Source organism: Phoxinus phoxinus (assembly GCF_949152265.1).
Source record: "Phoxinus phoxinus genome assembly, chromosome: 4".
NCBI lineage: Eukaryota > Metazoa > Chordata > Actinopteri > Cypriniformes > Leuciscidae > Phoxinus > Phoxinus phoxinus.
This window is the reverse complement of record NC_136879.1, coordinates 17,249,798-17,267,672: the sequence shown is the minus strand read 5'-3', so window position 1 is coordinate 17,267,672 and position 17,875 is coordinate 17,249,798. Positions and strand designations below refer to the sequence as shown.

The window sequence follows — 17,875 nt, the reverse complement described above, 5'->3', positions numbered from 1 at the left end:
CAACAAACCTAAACAATATCAATGCGTTTCTTAATCTGCATGTTTTTTTTTCTTGTGTCCAGAAGGGGGCAGTATTGCTATCAGTAATCAGTTTATATTTTATGTAGTTAGGGAACAATTAGGTTCATTTAATTTGTTTTTAATTTGCAATGACGTCTTCTAAAATTCCTTAGGATAAACTAAATGGACTCAAAGGTCTTACAATCTTACATATTGTGGTTATAGCAGATATAGGACTGCAAAGCGGAGGCAGAAGTGCCTTTCACCGAGTTACGACTTGATGAACCGCTGAAACGCTTTTGGAAATTATTTGGATTTTAAGGTAAAAAATCTTCCTTAGTGTTGCTTTAATTTTTCTAAAAGGGGAAAAAAATTCTCAACTAATGTTATAGAGAACCCTGTCAAGATGATACTGGTATTAAAGGTTAATTAACAACTGTTTGTATAGCCTATTAATACTTTATTAACATGTTATAATACTAGTTTTTAATGTAAAAATAATATGTAAACTAGTCCTTTTATTGCAACATATTTTTTTCTAGAGCTCCCCCCCCCCCCCCCCCCCCCCCGCTAAATACAGTTTATGGCCTCTGAATGGCTTAATTTTCTGAGGTAAATGTATTAATTACATGTAGTAATTTTCACATCATGACAATGACATGGTGCAAGGTCGCGCTGAATTAAAAGTTAAAAAAAGAAAATGCGCGAGAGTTGGCAGCCCCATCGTGGGTCTTTTAAAATATTAATATATTTATGTTGTTAAATGCACAACAGAAAACTTTGTTAGGCTATATTTTCTTGCTGCTGCAGTAGCTGATACGTTTTATAATATGTAATTTTATATAACTGTTCAAATGTTAATATTTTCGACAAAGTGTATTTAGCAGACAATATAGGCCTACTTAATATATCGATTTCTAATAAACAACATTTACAACATAACAGTACAATGTTTAAAACTATTTAGCCGTTTGTATGAATTTGAGTACATTTAGTAAAGTTAGTTTAGGAAGTTAGTAAATTTAAGAAATTGTACAGTCATTGAATTCAGGTGTAATTCTATAAGCATGAGAATACCATAACGGTCACGAGATGCACACACAAAAAGGTAAGGTCCAAGTGCAGTTTAATGGGGTCATCCGTAATCACAGTCCAGCCAGGCAAAAGCTGTGTGCAATGATCAGTGATGAGTACAGACAAAGGATTGTGGGAAATGCAGTTCATGATGTGGTGGTGACGGTATGGGAAGAGACCTCTAGTGGACACCCAGGGTACACCAACCAGACACTGTGACAATAACATTTTGATATAGCCTAATATTGAAAGTAAACATTACACAACAGACATTTTTCCCCCTCAGCTAAGTGACGGCTGAGCCATTATGACTTATTTAAGAGTTCTTATGACTTATTTAAGAGCGTGTTATTAAAGCCATAATGTAACTCTCCACACTTTACTCATTAACTGAGTCTGTAGCTGCTTTAGTGTGATTGGTACACAACAGCGATTCATCATGGGACACAGAAGTTCACGAGTACAACCGTTCACGGATAGCGAGCAGGTTCACGACCTCCATCACCGTGATCTTCCTCATCGGCCTGACGAGAAGAAGCCTGAGGGAGAGAGTGACCAGCTTCCCATCTCCAGTCTGAAGAGGAAGATGAAGAAAGTGGGCGACTTCAACTTCTTTAAGAGTCTCTCTTTCGGAAGAAAGAATCCACCAAAAACAAGAGCTCAGGGAACATCCACAAATACCGACGGTAAATGACAACCATGTTATGAGAATATATGATATACATAATAAATATATTGAATATCCTACATGAAAAAATCACTTCATAATTTACACCTAAATGAGTAACGGGAACTTTTCTGCCCCCTATAGGATGGTTTTAAACAGACTTTTGAACTTTCTCTCTATAGTTAATAAATTAAGAAACCTAAAAAGTGTAAACATTTTATATTATACTTTGCATTTTAAAAATCAATAGTTGAACAATTACTAATAAAGAATCCCTGTTCCTAATAAATCAGTATTTTTTTAACTGCTAGCCAACTTCTTGTGCTGATATTCTCCTCTTCAGATCAAGTCTCTGCAGTCCATCTCTAGATCTGTAGAGGTCATTGATCTGGAGGAACCTCCTGTGGATGATCCTGAAGTCCTTCCCGCCGCTGAGCTTCAAACTCGAGTCCACGACGCTCCAGTCCGTCTGACAGCCGGTGAAACGTCTCCTCTCCGTAGCGAAGTGAACATGAGACCTGAGGGTGAGTCTCCTGCCACAGTCCCCAACAATAATCTCTCAATATCTGCAAAGCACCACTAAACATCGTCTTCTTCTGTTCAACTTTTAACAGACGACATTTGCCGCCGATATGCAATTGGCCGTAAACTGGGGCAAGATGGATTTGGTGCAGTCTATGAAGGCACTTGTTTGGCGGATGACCAGAAGGTTCAATCATCAAGCTGCTGGACTGGCAGGACCAGGAGGACTTCTACGTCATTGTCCTCGAGAGTTTCTCGCACTGCATGGATGAGTTTGACTTTGTGAAGATTCACGGGCGGCAGCATCGAGGAGAAGTTTGCGCGGCACATCATGTGGTCTGCAACGCTCGCCAAATTAGAGAACCTGCTGATAAACGTTAGGAACTGCGACGTCACACTCATTGACTTTGGTTGGATGCGGCGATCTCCTGACAGAATCTCCCTACACGGGATACAGTGGTGTGTATTAGCTCTCTAAACTCTCGTGAATCAGTGAACTCAACACTCGTATGCTGTGGTAGAGACGAACACGTCTGACAAACACTCTTTCCTCCAGGCACAGATTAGTACTGCCCTCCCGAGTACAGAGCGAAGGGCGAGTTTCACGGAAAGGCGGCGACGGTCTGGTCTCTGGGGATCCTCTTGTTCAGAATACTGTGTGGATACTTTCCAGATAGTTACGACTTGGACCAATATGAACACCTGGTACAAACCTGGCTTGACAGAAGGTGATTTGTTCATTCCTTCAAAACTTCATAGCCTTTATAGGAGCTGGCTGTATAGATAATGCAGGAATCTGACCTGAAGATCAGACAGCTTAGAATGATGAAAGTAGAGCAGATGTGAAGTTTAAGGTAATAATCAGACGCCTCTCCATCTTTCTCACAGAATGCTGGGATTTGATCTGCTCACTTCTGCAGCAGAAGCCAGAGCGTCGGCTTGATCTGGACAGGATTATTCAACACAAATGGTTTTAGGTACTGAGCCATGAATTTAGCACCCTTATTTCTGCGTTTTTTTTGTTTGTTCCAGGTGTAAAACCGGTCACAGCCACTCCGGAAGTGTCCTCTGTTCAGAAGATCTCTTTCCGTTTGATGAAAAAAATCCACCAAAAGCAAGAGCTCGGGATGAGATGAAGGACCTGAGACGGAAACATCCAGAAGTACTGACGGTAAATGACAACCATGTTGTGACAATATTGCACTCTATGTGGTTTCCTGGAGACTTCCAAGTCACTTCATCATTTACACCTAAAAATGAGGAACTGGAACTTTTCTCACCTGTTCCAAGTGTAATGAATTATGCAGTAAAACTCATTTGTGTTTCATTTGTTCCAGGTGTAAGAGCGGTCACAGTCACTCCAGAAGTGTCATCTGTCATCTTTAGCCTCTTGCATCTTGGCTTGAAGCAGCAACATTAGCATATGGCGCTATAGCTTTCAGGAGGATGTGGAAATAAATAATTGTTCGGTTGTTAATAATTTGAGAGTTGATTAGTTCCTGTCAGAACTTCACAGAGATCTACTGTCAAGTCACAAAATAAATAAATGATCAGACATGATGTTACCACAGTGCCTTCAACTATATTTTACTTTCCATATTCACAGAATGAAAGACATGGTTTTGCAGACAACATGTAATTAATCATAATTAATCAATTAAAAAAAGATGGAAGATTCTGTCTTAGAAGTTCAAGAGAGAAGAATAAAAATGTATTACACTCTTTAAATTGAAATTTAAACCTTTGTATATTTTTTTACATTGACTTATTTATTATTTAATTCTATACACAAAATCTTTTATAAAAGATTAAGAGAATGATTTTATTTTACAGATGTTAAATGTCATTGATGATTTTGCTATATTGGTCATACATAATAATAAAAAACATTTTTTTTTACAAACTTTGGGGAGGCTGTTAACTAATATCTGCTCCTACGCATAATAGAGGAGTGAATATGTTTCATAAAAGTGTTTTGTTTCTGGAGTTTCTCCAACATTGCACATTTTGTATGTTTCCCCAATCAAGCACACTTGACTCTGGTCATCAGCTCATTAGTAGAGACTCAAGACCTGAAGTGGGTGTCAGACAAAGGCCCTGTCCCACATGAAAAGCAAAGCCCTCGTGGTCTTGCTCTGATTTCACTTTTGTGACGTCATGTGGTCTTTGATTGTCGTTTAGAAGTCTGCAGTTCTGCCGTTCTGAAACCTACAATGACAAATGGGACGCCCAATGGTCTCTATCAGTCGATCTACGAACCGCCGATCCAAATGCGCTGAACTGTGTAGAATCTCATATGGTCATATGGTCCAGCGCACTTGGATCGGCGGTTCGTAGATCGACTAATAGAGTCTGTTTTTCAAAGATGGCTTCTGTCTGTATACGTGAAGTTGACTGTATGTATAAAATATCTTCTTATTAAACTGTCTGGACACTGTCAAAGTTCTCAATGCTTCGGTTTGAAGGTAGGGACCCTCATTATGCTACCGTGTTAGTGTGGGGCTATTTTGAGCCTTGTTAGTGGTATTAACAAGCGATTTTTATTTGTCATTACTCCATGCCCCATATACTAGCGTTATACTAGCGTTATAGTGGAGTTCTCCTTTAAGTGATGAACTCCATTACTTGTGTTTGTTTTCAGGGATGATAACAGACGTTTTATGCTTGTGCTACAACTGTCTGGCCTGTGCTACAAAACTTTCAACCTCTGTAGCACCAGTGCTATGTGCAACACAAGTTAAGCCCTGTACAGCCCTGCAACCACATTCAGCATTTAAAAGTAAAAATAATTTCAGTATTTATCAGTAAAAAATATATACAAATAAATAAATACCTTTGAGTTGGACAGTATGGTGTCTGTCTCATTGGCCAACAAAATTCAAAACAGACCTAGAGAAATAAAATATATCAATGACCATGGTATCCTGTTATCATAAAAGTTAAATGAATTTTAACTACGACCATTATAATATATCGCCTTTTATTTAGCTGATTATTTAGCCTAAAGGCTTCTCAAGGACAATCTCACTGAAAAAAACCTGGGGTTAATGATTTTAAAAAGTGAGACTTCTTTAAAAAGCATAAATCATACAGACCCCAAACTTTTGAACAGTAGTGCACTGTATGTTTGAGGTGGTTTTGCTTACTAGTCATATGGTCCATAGCCTTGGAGATTTTCTTGGACAGGGGGTGCAGCAGACCATCAGCACATCTAGGAACATAACATGCAATTTGTCACAGAGCCAACAATGTTATAGGATTGGAACCAAGCTAGAGCAGAGGTGAAATGCAGAAAAGAGAAAGAATAGCCTATCGATATTCGAATCGATATATATATATATATATATATATATATATATATATATATATATATATATATATATATATATATATATAAAATATGAAATTATTATCATGATTAAAGGTGCATAAATAGTGCAATATTCTGAGTTTTTGCAGAACTATGCCATCTCTGGCGGCAAGCGAAACTGCAGCCAGAGATGTGCACGCACTAGACAGACAAAAGTTTTCTTTTTTTTATCTTACGTGGAGTTTGCGTTGGTGTTTGAAATGAACTACAAGCAGGTCTCTTACAATCCATCTTCTACGGAGAATGCCGGCGAACCTGCCAGACTATGTGACTGACTAGCTATGTGAGCGTGCCGTGAACGCGCATGACGTCACGCCCAGTCTAAAATTCCGGCCCGAATCCCTCTTATTTATTTTACTTTACAGGATTAACGTTATAGAGACAATCTCAGTGATCAGAGAAGGGCTCATTCAGCCCATCAGGCAATTGTTTAAGCATGTATGGGTTAAAAAACGGGTATTTTTAACATGAAAAGTTGCTTAATGCACCTTGTTGTAGAGGGGTTTTTTTCTGTCGCTCCTGAAATCGCTTTTTTATATCAATATTTGTAAGTTATTTTATAAATGAACTTAACTTACTTCCAATCACCCGTTGACAAATTATCAGCAAAACTGAAATATCAAAAACTGTTCTACAAAAAGATGTGGTTAAAACCCCAAACTTTCATAAACAAGAGCTCCAGCCGAGTTAACGTTAAGCCTTAACGTTAGCAACCTCTTCTGAAAACGGTTGAGATGCTAACGGACTTTTTCGAAGACAACAAAAAAACATTTCTATAAAGTAAATACAGCGTTTCAATTACACGTAAGAAAGGTGTCAGGGACGTTTGTATGTATTATTTGTGTGATTTTAATGATTAAACTGACCTGAAAGCAGTGAAAACAACAGCGAGAGACGGGAGTTTTGCTGTTTGTCAGTTGATGACATTTCGTGGTTTATCTGCTCTCGCGCGCTCGCTCCAGTGTTTAAAATGCGTCTCGAATGTTCACGCGCACGCGCAATAAAACACTTCAAAGTCACGCAGCATTTAAATAAACATCTAGAATTAAAATATTAACATATAACATAATTTAAAATCTCATTAATATTAAATCATGAATTTAAAACTCATTTTGTAGTTCTATAACCCATTCATGTGCAAAATGCCACCCCTGGACCACGTGATAGTGGGGCAAAGTGGCAATTAGTTTAAGAATTTGTTGACACTACCTCTTTATTTTATTAGAAAACGTGCTTGCAATATTTTTTATACCATCACTTTGCTTTTTATTTTATTTGTATTATATGCTAGCCTAAATAAAACCAGTCTTTAGTGCTTTTACAAGTTGTAAATAGAATATGAAAGCACGTGTAGAAAATAAAACAATGTAGAAATAAAAGTAGCCTATTGCAAAAACTCACTTGATTAGGCTATAGGGATAATCCTAGCTTCATGTGTTACCATTTGTGCTGTAAGCTTAGGCCAATATGCTTTCATTTAATTTTAATATGAATATTGCTTCCGGGTTAAAAAATCATACGAGAATTTCGAACATAGCCTGCTAATATTTCTCTAAGATTTTAAACAGACACAAAACTGGTGATGTTTAGGCCTACTTATCTGTAGCCAGAATTTTTATAATACATTAAATTCATATCAATAGATTAAAAGACATGCACGTCCTATTCCGTATACGAATAGGGCTTTATAGTGCATGCGATGTCCGATTCTTCCAACTAAGTTTTTAACATATCATACATTATGATTTCGAACATGTGTTGCAGTATCTGCTGATGAATCAACCCCATTTCGACGTGGAATCGATGTAGTATTTTCAATGTAATAACGTTCTGATGCAACGATCAATAGCATTGAATCAACGTTGAAATTTGATCGACGACTGATATGACTTTACAACTAAAAATCGCTGAATCGACGTCTGCTTTCTGGGACTACTACACATTGTTCACCTGTAGTTGTCGCTATTACCAAATTATTGCGATAGCCTACAATTTCCAAATGAACATTCATAATACATTACACAACATTTGTAATAAACAAAATACATTTTCACAAATAAATAACTGGAATATTTAGAAAGAAAAGTAGCCTACCCCTTATCTGTGACAGGAACAATTGCTGACCACTCCTTTAGAGAAGAGAAATAGGCTATACTTAGCCTAATACAATACAAATTTTTTTTTTGGGGTCAAGTGTGTGAATCTGCTAAACAAATCATGCAGCTCTCTTGTCTTAAATAAACAATCATAAGATTTATTGCCTCTACGTCATTGCTTCCACACACAGACGAAACACCACGGGCTGATTTGACAACCGCCTTGAGCTAAGAAACAGCAGCAGAAGAAAAAGGTAATAAATAGAGGCTACCAAATCATTTTGAAGCTTTATTTTCTTGACCGATCTTTCAGAATAAAACGAGTGAACTGAGCAGTCTAGTGTTAAATCAGCTGTTGACGTAATTATACGTATTAATATGTCAATTTGAGTTTGACAGTAACACTTTACCAACCGTTTACGTTTAGGTAGGCTATTATTAGGCTGGTAAACATTTTTAGTATTGACCAGATGTAGAAATGCATGTGAGGATCTGCTCTCGAACCATTGTTTTCCCTATAAATACCACAGTTAGATTAAATTATATTCAACAATTATACAGGCATAAACAAATTACTAAACACTGCCAACGCTTATAACTGCCTGCATAGACAATAGGCTACAGGTGAATGTTTGGATGCGGAAGCGCATGATGTTAAGGGACCGTCTGAAAATTACCCACTGCGTTAAAACATCGGCAAGGTAGGCAGTAGGCCTGCTAACGTTACATATCTCAATGAGTTGTTACAACATTAGCCAAGTTTTCATCAACTTTTTGCATTTGTTTGTTGTCGACAACCCCCCGCATTGTTGCATAAGTTATGTATAAAAAATTATAGCCTAACCTATTTCCACACATAATTTCACACACATCGCAAATTATATTGTATAATTCGCATCCTAAATATTTGTAAAATGCTGAGAGTATTGAGACAATTGAAATGTGTTTACTGAAGGCTTTAATAAATTAGGAAATATTAATCAGAAGATCTTGTGGGACTTGTCTGACAGGACTGCATGTGCCCTAATGTGATGAAGGCCATGGACATGGGCATGCAGCCTATTCTTTTCCTTAGGCCATTTGCACAATTTTGGTACAGTGATTTGTCAGTCATATCCAATCTTTAACATAAGCCTTAAACATGCAGTCAAGCCAATTGAGATTTGACATGGCCTAGAACGCGTGGCCTACAGATTGTTCTAACCAAAAAAGTTATTTTTTCTTGTAGATTTTAGAATTCAGAAACATCAAATGGATCGAAAACGTACAATCGCTGTTGATTTTTTTTTTTCCAGAGACAGATGCAGCTGTAACCTAAACATTTTATTTATGTACCTACAGTATATTTAACTTTTAGTTACTATAGCTTAACTGATGCAGTCTTTACAATTCTAAAATTCGTTTAGATCTTTTTGGATTCAACCCACTTTATTTTCCTAATTTGTTTGAGATAAAATTATTACATATTAATAATATACTAAATAACTTATAATACATATTTAATTATAAAGTTATATTATTAACAAGTGTCATGTTTGTGATTTTCATTTGTCAAGCTTCTGACCATGAAATTGTGATTTTATAGCATGAATTATATTCAGATACAGAAGTATGTGTGTTTTACCTTTCTTTTTGTCAGCATTGGAAACTCCAACAGCCATTCCTTCATTTGACAGATGCCCCTTTTTTTCTTTTCTTTTTGGCGAGCCGCATAGATTTCCAAGACACTAGATTTCCCTCATCCATTTTAAAACAAAACCTAATTAAATTGTATACACATAAAATAATTTTTATTAACAAGTGTCATGTTTTTTTTACTTCGTTATAAAGACTTATTACTTGACTTCATCAGTCAATTTTCTGAAACGTGTGCAGTTGTTTTATTTTTCTGATTATCTTTTTTTTAGATTGCTTGGTAATATAATTTTTTTAAATGGGAGCAACAACTGCCTATACAAACCAGGGGGGCAGTGTTTCGGAAGACACTGAAGCTTCCCCGGGCGCCGCCATTGGCTAGCGGACCCCCACCTGCTGTTAGCATTCCATTGACTCATATTCATTTTGGCGTCACTTTGACAGCGAATAACTTTACATCTGAGGCGTTTAAAGACACCGTTTGTCCATTGTTTATTTCTAAAGAAACACGAAAATGTATAAAAGGCTCCATTACCTTGTACCTTACGTTATGGCCCCGTAGAAGCAGTTTTTGTAAAAATAGGCTAACGATTGCGTCATAACCGCGCGACTCTGTCGCACAAGTCGAGAAATTACCGTATGGACAGGCAGAGAAGCTCGCAAGCAATCGGGAGGACGTGGAGGCATAAAGTCAAGGGAGAAGCCCATAGAGATTGATAAAGTTGCTCCTGCTGCTAGCTCATGGACAGCTAATGCTCACGCTCTCCGTCTCTGCGAGATTCGGAAAGGAATGATTCAGATTTCTCTCGGCACAGCTACTAGAAGACCTACAGGTTGCTCACGTCACATCTATGTCGTCAAGCTCAGTTTGAGCCTGCGCAGTTCGCCTGGCGATCAGGAAGTGAGTGCTTCTAATTGACTTCACTTCTCTCCGTTGAAACCTATGGGGTCGCTGTGTACAGTTTATATACTGTCTATGATACAAAAAATATATATCATCACAACTTAAAAACTAGTGGCAGAATAACTTTCCCGGATTTAACTTAAGATAACTTAAATATTCAAGTTGTTGCTTAATAAACTTCACTTTTTATATGGACTAAACTTAAAACTTTAAGTCAGCACAAACCAAAATTAGTACAGAAGTCAATTTGACTTTTTCATCTTTAGAACAAAACGAATGTTTGAGAAGTAAAGCGCCTTGTCCTTACCAATAGTAATACAAATATAGGCCTACAATTTAATAATATGAATGTACTGTAAATAATAGATATATTACAGATAAACGGTGCTTTAACGTGAACAACGGCACAAACGTGGATGTCTGTGTATAGGCTGATTCTGTCATGTGATAGCACATTTATCGTCGAGAAAAGGTGATTCCGATATTTGAAGTATCAACATAGAATTTATGCTCTAAAGTTTTCAAAAATGTATCGATAATTGGCATTTCCATCAGCTATATTGGTAAGCATTTTGATGCACTAAACCTTTTCTCAAAAAAAAAAAAAAAAGTTGTATGTTAAAACTTAAGTTATAAACTTAATATATACACTGAAGTTCCCCACAGAGGTGGCAGTAGACACTGCAGATTTCTTCATGCCATCACCTCGCAGACGTAAGCGGAGGAAGGCTTCCATCTCACAAGGTCTGGTGGTCCCAGAGCTCCCTTCTCTCGCCGATATGGCCACAGAGGCCATCCCCAAGCGCCTTGCCCTGCCGGCTCCACTCAAGCACCTTGCTCGTCTGGTCCGCCCATCCGGCACTCCAGACCCGCCGGAGCCTCACTGGTCCTCTGCAAGTACTCCAGATCCAATGATTGGTTTATCCCTCCAGCTCCACTCTGGCCTTTCGCCAGGACTCCAGACCTGCCTGATCCTCTCTGGCTCAACCCTCACCTGTCCCTCCCTGGTCATCTGCCTGGACTCTGGACCTAAAAACTTTCTGGTCTGTCCTCCTGGCATTGGCTTGGTTCCCCTTCCACCCCTTTGTCTCTGTAATTTGATTTTCCCATTTTGTGCAGTCTGTTGTTTTGTGTCAATCTTGTGGTCTTGTTTTTGGCGTTTCTCACTTGGCGTCCCTTTAGGGGGGCGGGGGGTGGGACAAGCCAGTCTTGCACAATGACAAGCTAGTCATACAAATAATTCAGGAGACTCATCTCATTTGCTTTCTGTGGGGAGAACGCACCATCCACATATTTCCTGAATGTCAGTGGGGCCAGAATTGTGAGTTGATATGCCATGCCTTCAAATTCAAATCCGAAAAAGTGCTGGTGCTGCGGGGCTATCTAAATATGAAAATAAGCATCTTTCAAATCCTCCGAGATAAACCAATCTCCCTATTTAATCTATGAAACGATTTGCTTCTGCTTGATCATTTTGAATGCGGGCACTTTGTCAGTGTGAGATTCAAAAGTCCAAATCAATGATGTGGCACAGGCCGCCGTCCTTCTTTCGGTACTAATCATGACTGTAGAATCTGCTCTCACATGGGTTGGGGTGCAGGGCAGCCCAGGCATATTTAAGCATGCAGCCTTTGAGTGTCTCTGTGCCTCTGTGAAATGCTCAGTGAACGCTTCCACTGCGTCACCAAACAGACCATTGGACTCACTGGTGTGTCCATGAGCGATGCCTTGTTGGAGTTGTTTAAGTCTGTGAGCATCAGCCAAAGAGGGCAGTCCAGCACCACTAAGCTCCCAATCGTGTGGTCAATAGAATGGGCTGTCATTTTTGTTGCTCTCAGCGTCAGTAGCGCTGCTGAGCTCCTTGAGGACGTTCAGGTCCATTTCTTTCAGCATCTTTGCATGGTAGACTTGCAAGGACAGCCATCGTATGGAGGGCTGAGGCTGCGTGGCCAGCTGCAGTGATTGCCTTCCCTTCGATACTGGTGATTTCAAGACAGGGCTTTGAGGGATGAACCTCTGTAGATTTCCAGCTCAGTGTGATCCACGTAGGTGGGCATGGCAGGACCAGAAGCAGAGGCGTGCATAGAGTGAGGAGCGCACCAGGTCCTTGAGAGCTCCTCCTTAACCTCACAGAAGAACGTGCTGTCTTTTGAGGACTGGTCTTCTGGTGGCCGCCCAACTGGAGATACCATTCACCCAGCCAGGTCCTTACAGGCTCAGCAGAGGAAGACCACTCCAACCCCAGCTCATCCACAGCCTTAGTGAGGACCCTCAGCAGCTCCTTGTCCACGTTCGTGCGAGGCTTACTCACATCCATCCGCAGCGTCAACATTTCTTTAAAGGGGTTGCAGCCCCACTCCTCTCTCTCTCTCTGACCCGCTATGGACATTGCACCCTTATTGTGCTCAGATGTGCCAAAAGATACTACATTGTGGGCGGGAGAAGCCGGTCGATTGGAGTCAAGGGCCACTCAGCGCTGTCTCTATGTTGGGGCGACCCAGGCAGAAGACACAGCGGTCGTAGGAATCTTCATCTTCTAGAGGTGCCTAGCAGGAAAAACAGGTTTCCTGAAGCTTTATCGAGATCCTTCTCTTGTCATCCAATGACTTGCTGGAAAGCAGCAGGGAACAAGCACCGTCCTCTGGATTTGTGTCTGTCCAGCGATGAGCAGGCTTCTTCTTCATATTCACTAGTTCTTCTTGAAGGAGAACGAATTTGAGAAAATGGCATTCGGCGCCGCGTTATAATAGTGTTGGAGGCGGCGCCTACCAGCAAGCTTGAATGCTATTGGCAGGTGCTCTACACTGGAGTGATTCAGTTTGAAAAAGTTTTTTTTTTCCAGCTAACAACACAATGTCGAGTGAACTGAACTTGAAAGGGAACTAATGGTGAGTTCCATTTACCTCGTTGGAGGACTGTTATAACTGGGAATAACATTAAACCCGAGTTGACAGCGACCAGTATATAGGTTAGAAAACTAAGATGAACACGTCCAGACAAAGCTTTTTTATACTTGCTCTTTCGGAATACAAGCACAGACAATGCTGAAGTATCATGTTCACAGACGAATAGTATCATGTGTATCACTGAGTTTGAGACACGAACAAATCACAATTTGATTTATGATGCTGCCCGTCATTAACCAAAGCATGTGACAGACAGTGCGTCTTCTGCGCTGCCTCCGGTCTGCTTGCACATCCGGTGTGAAACAGGCGCAAGGTGACACTGAAATGTACACTATAAAAAATTGGCAACCTCTAATTGTTCTTTCAAAGACCTATTTGTACTTTGATAAATTAAGATAATTGGGTTTTGTACATTTGAAGTTCAAAGCGATCCTCCCACGAATACTGCTGTACGATTAGTGTAGCGATTTAGTGAGGATACAAAGTGGAGGCGGAGTTTGAGAACTTAAAGGCAATTCTTAATAAATGAATGTTTGTTGCTGTTGAATTTTTATGTAAAATATTTAAGTCTATGTTTGATCATATCTGTAGACCTTAAACTATTAGTCTTTGTTAAGTATAAACAATCAACATGGGCTTGGCAGATTGGCAACAGTGGGAGTGTAGGCCAGAGTCTATGGCAATCTAGAGTCTAGAAACCCCTTTGCAATGCACTGAACATGAATTTGCTAGTTTTACAATACTTGTTTTATATTGATCTCAGGAATGTTTAAATGTCAGCCAACCAGGAAGCACAAACTGATGAACTGCTCGCTCTAGAGAGCATATATGATGAAGAGGAGTTTCACAGGACAGAATCAAGACAGAGGGGCAAGATCCATCTGTGCCTTGAGCTTCCTCCTAACTTCAGACTGCTAGTCAAGGGTAAGATTTCATACAAGATTTGGTAAAAAAACAAAACAACTAACTGTTATTTTGAAAAATATTGTACTTTGAACTATTGTACTAAGATCCTTCACGATAAACTTGATACCAAGGCGGAGAGAATTATTATTACACACTTTAAAGTACACCCTCAGTATATTTATTTAATTAAATCATAGATTGTGTGGATTAATAATTGCAAATAAAAGGCCATATCGCAATTTTGATTTTAATTCAAATAACGTTGGAGATCTATTGCATGTGTTCCCCAAAGTCTTTATAAGCTGATGTTTTGTGCATATTTTTCATAGGAGAGGCATGCGTAGAGTGTGGAATATCCTTTCTACCGCCCTTGGTTCTGAGTTTTGAACTACCTACAGACTACCCTTCGTCATCGGCTCCAGTCTTTACTTTAAGCTCCAAATGGCTTTCAAGTGTCCAGGTTTGTATTTTTAGATATTTATTTTTGGACATGATATTGGCATAATGATATTGGCATAACCATTAAGGTAATCTCTGCTCAGTTAATAAGTAATTTATTGTCTGAAAGATCACTGCACTTTGCAAGAGACTGGATAAACTTTGGGAAGAGAACAGCGGCAATGTGGTTCTTTTTACCTGGATCCAGTTTCTAAAGGAAGAAACTCTGGACTTTCTGAACATCCAATCTCCCCTCGAGATCCAAACCGTTGCTGGGCAGCCTCACTATGAATCTGGTCAGAACCAAGCAGTGGACACTGCTGTAGAAAAGAGCGAAGTGCAAGAGTTGGACCAGCGAGCAGTCCAAGAAGTTGACCCTCACACAGATATACTAACTCAGCTGCTGGATTTTAATAAAGCTCAGAAACAGAAGGTGTTTGATAGCAAGGTCTTTTGCTGTGGAATCTGCTTCTCTGAGAATCTGGGTTCCCGCTCTTTGCTCTTCAAAGAGTGTCAGCATGTTTCTTGCAAGGCATGCGTGAAGGAATACTTTCAGATCCAGATTAGAGATGGCAAAGTCCAGTGCCTTACCTGTCCTGAGCCCGAGTGTATGTCCTTGGCCTCTCCTGCACAGGTACTTTTTCTTGCCTGTTTGTGGCTGAGTATGAGCTATGAATAGGTTTTCATTATTAAGCACTTTAGCTGTTTGAACAGTAGTTTAAGAGGAACTAACGCCACTATACTGATTTTATACTGTAGGTGAAACTTCTGGTGGGTGAAGATGAATTTGCCCGCTATGACCGCCTCCTTCTGCAGTCGAGTCTGAACCGAATGGAAGATGTTGTCTATTGTCCACGCATGAGTTGCTGTATGGCTGTGGTGATCGAGCCTGACGCCAACATGGGCATCTGCCCCTCTTGCCGATTCGTCTTCTGCAGCCTCTGCAAGCGGGCATACCATTGCCCCTCTCTCTGCAAAGAAGGTAAGATCACAGACAATAGAGTGTCCTTTTAATACACACCAGTACAATTAGGGCAAGTCAATTTCATTTGTATAGCGATTTACATCCGTGCATTTAGCAGATACTTACAACAAAGGAAGCAATTACAGCAAACACTATTCATAGTATACAATGGCAGGCTTTTATTAGAAAGCTAGATTATAGGTGAGATGTGAAAAAGAAGAAGAGCAATTTGTGTATGTTTGTGTGTAAACCTAAGCTGTTGAACTGTGAGTGGTAAATCTCAGTTGGTCATTGAACACTACCCCCAGGTTCCCTACCGTCCTCGGTTAGTTTTGTAGACCCCATTTGAACAGTGATTTTTGTGGTCATCTGATGGGTTTGCAGGGATTAATTGCTTTTCACAATACACAGGGTTATATATTTGGGGATGTTATAACAAGACAACAATCTTATTTTCCTCTACAAAGTACAAATGGAAAAGGACCTGCAAGAAAAGCAGCTAATTCAAAGCTTTAAGGACGATGAGGCTTTAAGCGAAGACTGGGTGATGTTAAACTCTAAACCCTGCCCTTCCTGTCGCAGTAACATACAGGTCAGCAACTACTACCTCATGACTGCAAACAGACATTTCACTTTTGCTGTTTAAAGGTGTGGTTTTAGTGTAAATTCTCAGTAAAAAACTTAAAAAAATAAAGGATTGATTTTTTCTTTTTTTGTTGTTGATTGAGATAAAAAAAAAAAAATAGACCCAGGAGCAGCATTATTGGAGCATCATTTTTGTATGATAAGATTTGATCGTAAATTCCATGGATTTGTTAGTCATTTAAAAGTGACTAACAAATCTGGATACATTGATTCACTAATTCGCTTTACTGACAAAAGAAAAATTTTCACTGACTAATTTGATTTTATTTAGTAAATTTAATATTTTTTATTTTATTTTGAGTTATAGGACAGACACGTGTTTACCACTGTGTCACACAACATTTCCTTTTAATCACATCTTTTTAATCGTTTGGGAATTGAGGAAATTTATTGCAGTTTTGCAAGTGGAATTTCCCCCCTAATCTCTCCTAGCACAAGACATCTGCCCAACAGTCCGTGCTCGTCATTGTCATTGTATACATATTTTTTCTGGATATGGGGCTGTAGTTTCTTACTCATCTTCTTTTTTTTTTTTTTAGAAAGACCTGGGCTGCAACAAGATGACCTGCGTTTCCTGTCAACAGTATTTCTGCTGGAAGTGCCTTGTAGTTCTTGACAAAAAGGACCCCTACAGACACTTCAGAGGCGATACCAATCCGTGCAATAGCCTTTAAGTTAATAGCGTGACTGGTTTTATTTCACCTCTAGGGGGCTGTTTTACTGTAGAACCAAAGACTGTCAACTGAAGACAAGTAAAACCCTCAAGTGCCAGTGCACATGGGAATTTAAAACTACTTCAAACTATCACCATTGATTTGAACAGATAGTAAATATAAGTACATATAAGTGCATGTCCAAATGCGCCTATTTATAACATTAATGTATTTACTCGTTTTGTAAAGAAAAAGTACGTTTTTAAATGTGTAGCTGTCGAGTTGGCAAGTCTTGAAACCATGGACCGTTTACTGTATTTTTACTGTGCAATCATCTTGTCACGGTCAATGACTTCATATACAGACTCCACATTTAACATTTAATAGAATTATCCATATATTTATTATCCCCACTTATCCCCAAATCATGTGCACAAAGTGTTTTTTAGAACTGTCTGCATTTTATCTTGTCAAACATAAAGGGGCTATGGTATAATGGGATCTCTTTCAACACCTCTGAGCTTATTGACTCGTTAAAGTAATAAAGTGGTATTGAACACAGTTTTTTTTAGGTACTGGGTCAATAATTAATTTTTATCTAAAAATTATGCAAGAAATCCTTCATAGTGTACTATAATCTTCCTGCTCTAAACAGGTACTGTATTTCTATAAACATTTAATCTATCTGAAATGTACAGTACATTTCACATTTAATGAATGCTAAAGATGTTAGTGTACTTAGCTGAGATATTGTTTAAATACATTTATTATTTTGCTCTAGATTAAATCAGGGAATGGACACTGAAACTGAAGTGCAGGATTTTTACCAGCTTTTAACTTTGTCAATTCATGTACGTTAATCAACAAGATTATAACATTCACATCTTCCCCTGTATTTATTCATCAGCTTTTGACAGATCAGAGGCAAATACATGTTGCCTATCCACAATATTTCTACATCTCATGGTGCTTAGATTAGTACGTTTTTAAATGTTGCAAGATGTGAAGGCATACTTTTCTATTCAATTTGTTTGCTTTGTTATAATAAAACTTATTGAATTTGTGGAGGTCAGTCTGAGCATCGCGAGAAATGCA

At 38.9% G+C, this 17,875-nt stretch overlaps 1 protein-coding gene and 1 long non-coding RNA gene across 2 annotated transcripts; one reads left to right on the top strand and one right to left on the bottom strand.

Annotated features, from left to right (window-relative positions):
* Nucleotides 1-569: 569 nt before the first annotated feature.
* On the bottom strand, nt 570-6,573 carry LOC306997249. The gene is made up of 5 exons (XR_013797329.1): nt 6,500-6,573; nt 5,410-5,474; nt 5,097-5,152; nt 3,544-3,698; nt 570-3,404 (listed from the first exon to the last, which is right to left on the bottom strand). It is a non-coding gene; the product is annotated as an uncharacterized lncRNA (long non-coding RNA).
* Nucleotides 6,574-7,818: 1,245 nt separating this feature from the next.
* Nucleotides 7,819-17,844, top strand: LOC306996670 (E3 ubiquitin-protein ligase RNF14). The gene is made up of 7 exons (XM_079609410.1): nt 7,819-7,983; nt 13,938-14,098; nt 14,410-14,540; nt 14,649-15,152; nt 15,278-15,500; nt 15,950-16,074; nt 16,667-17,844. The coding sequence occupies exons 2-7, from the start codon at nt 13,948-13,950 to the stop codon at nt 16,799-16,801; spliced, it is 1,269 nt and encodes a 422-aa protein (XP_079465536.1). The 5' UTR covers nt 7,819-7,983; nt 13,938-13,947; the 3' UTR covers nt 16,802-17,844.
* Nucleotides 17,845-17,875: the final 31 nt, after the last annotated feature.

What these genes read in the sequence shown, in the direction of transcription:
- LOC306996670 (XM_079609410.1), top strand. Translation starts at nt 13,948, where the DNA reads ATGTCAGCCAACCAGGAAGCACAAACTGATGAACTGCTCGCTCTAGAG. An exon ending in CTTCAGACTGCTAGTCAAGG is followed by an intron (nt 14,099 to 14,409) that starts GTAAGATTTCAT and finishes TATTTTTCATAG; the next exon opens with GAGAGGCATGCGTAGAGTGT. An exon ending in CCCCTCTCTCTGCAAAGAAG is followed by an intron (nt 15,501 to 15,949) that starts GTAAGATCACAG and finishes TCCTCTACAAAG; the next exon opens with TACAAATGGAAAAGGACCTG.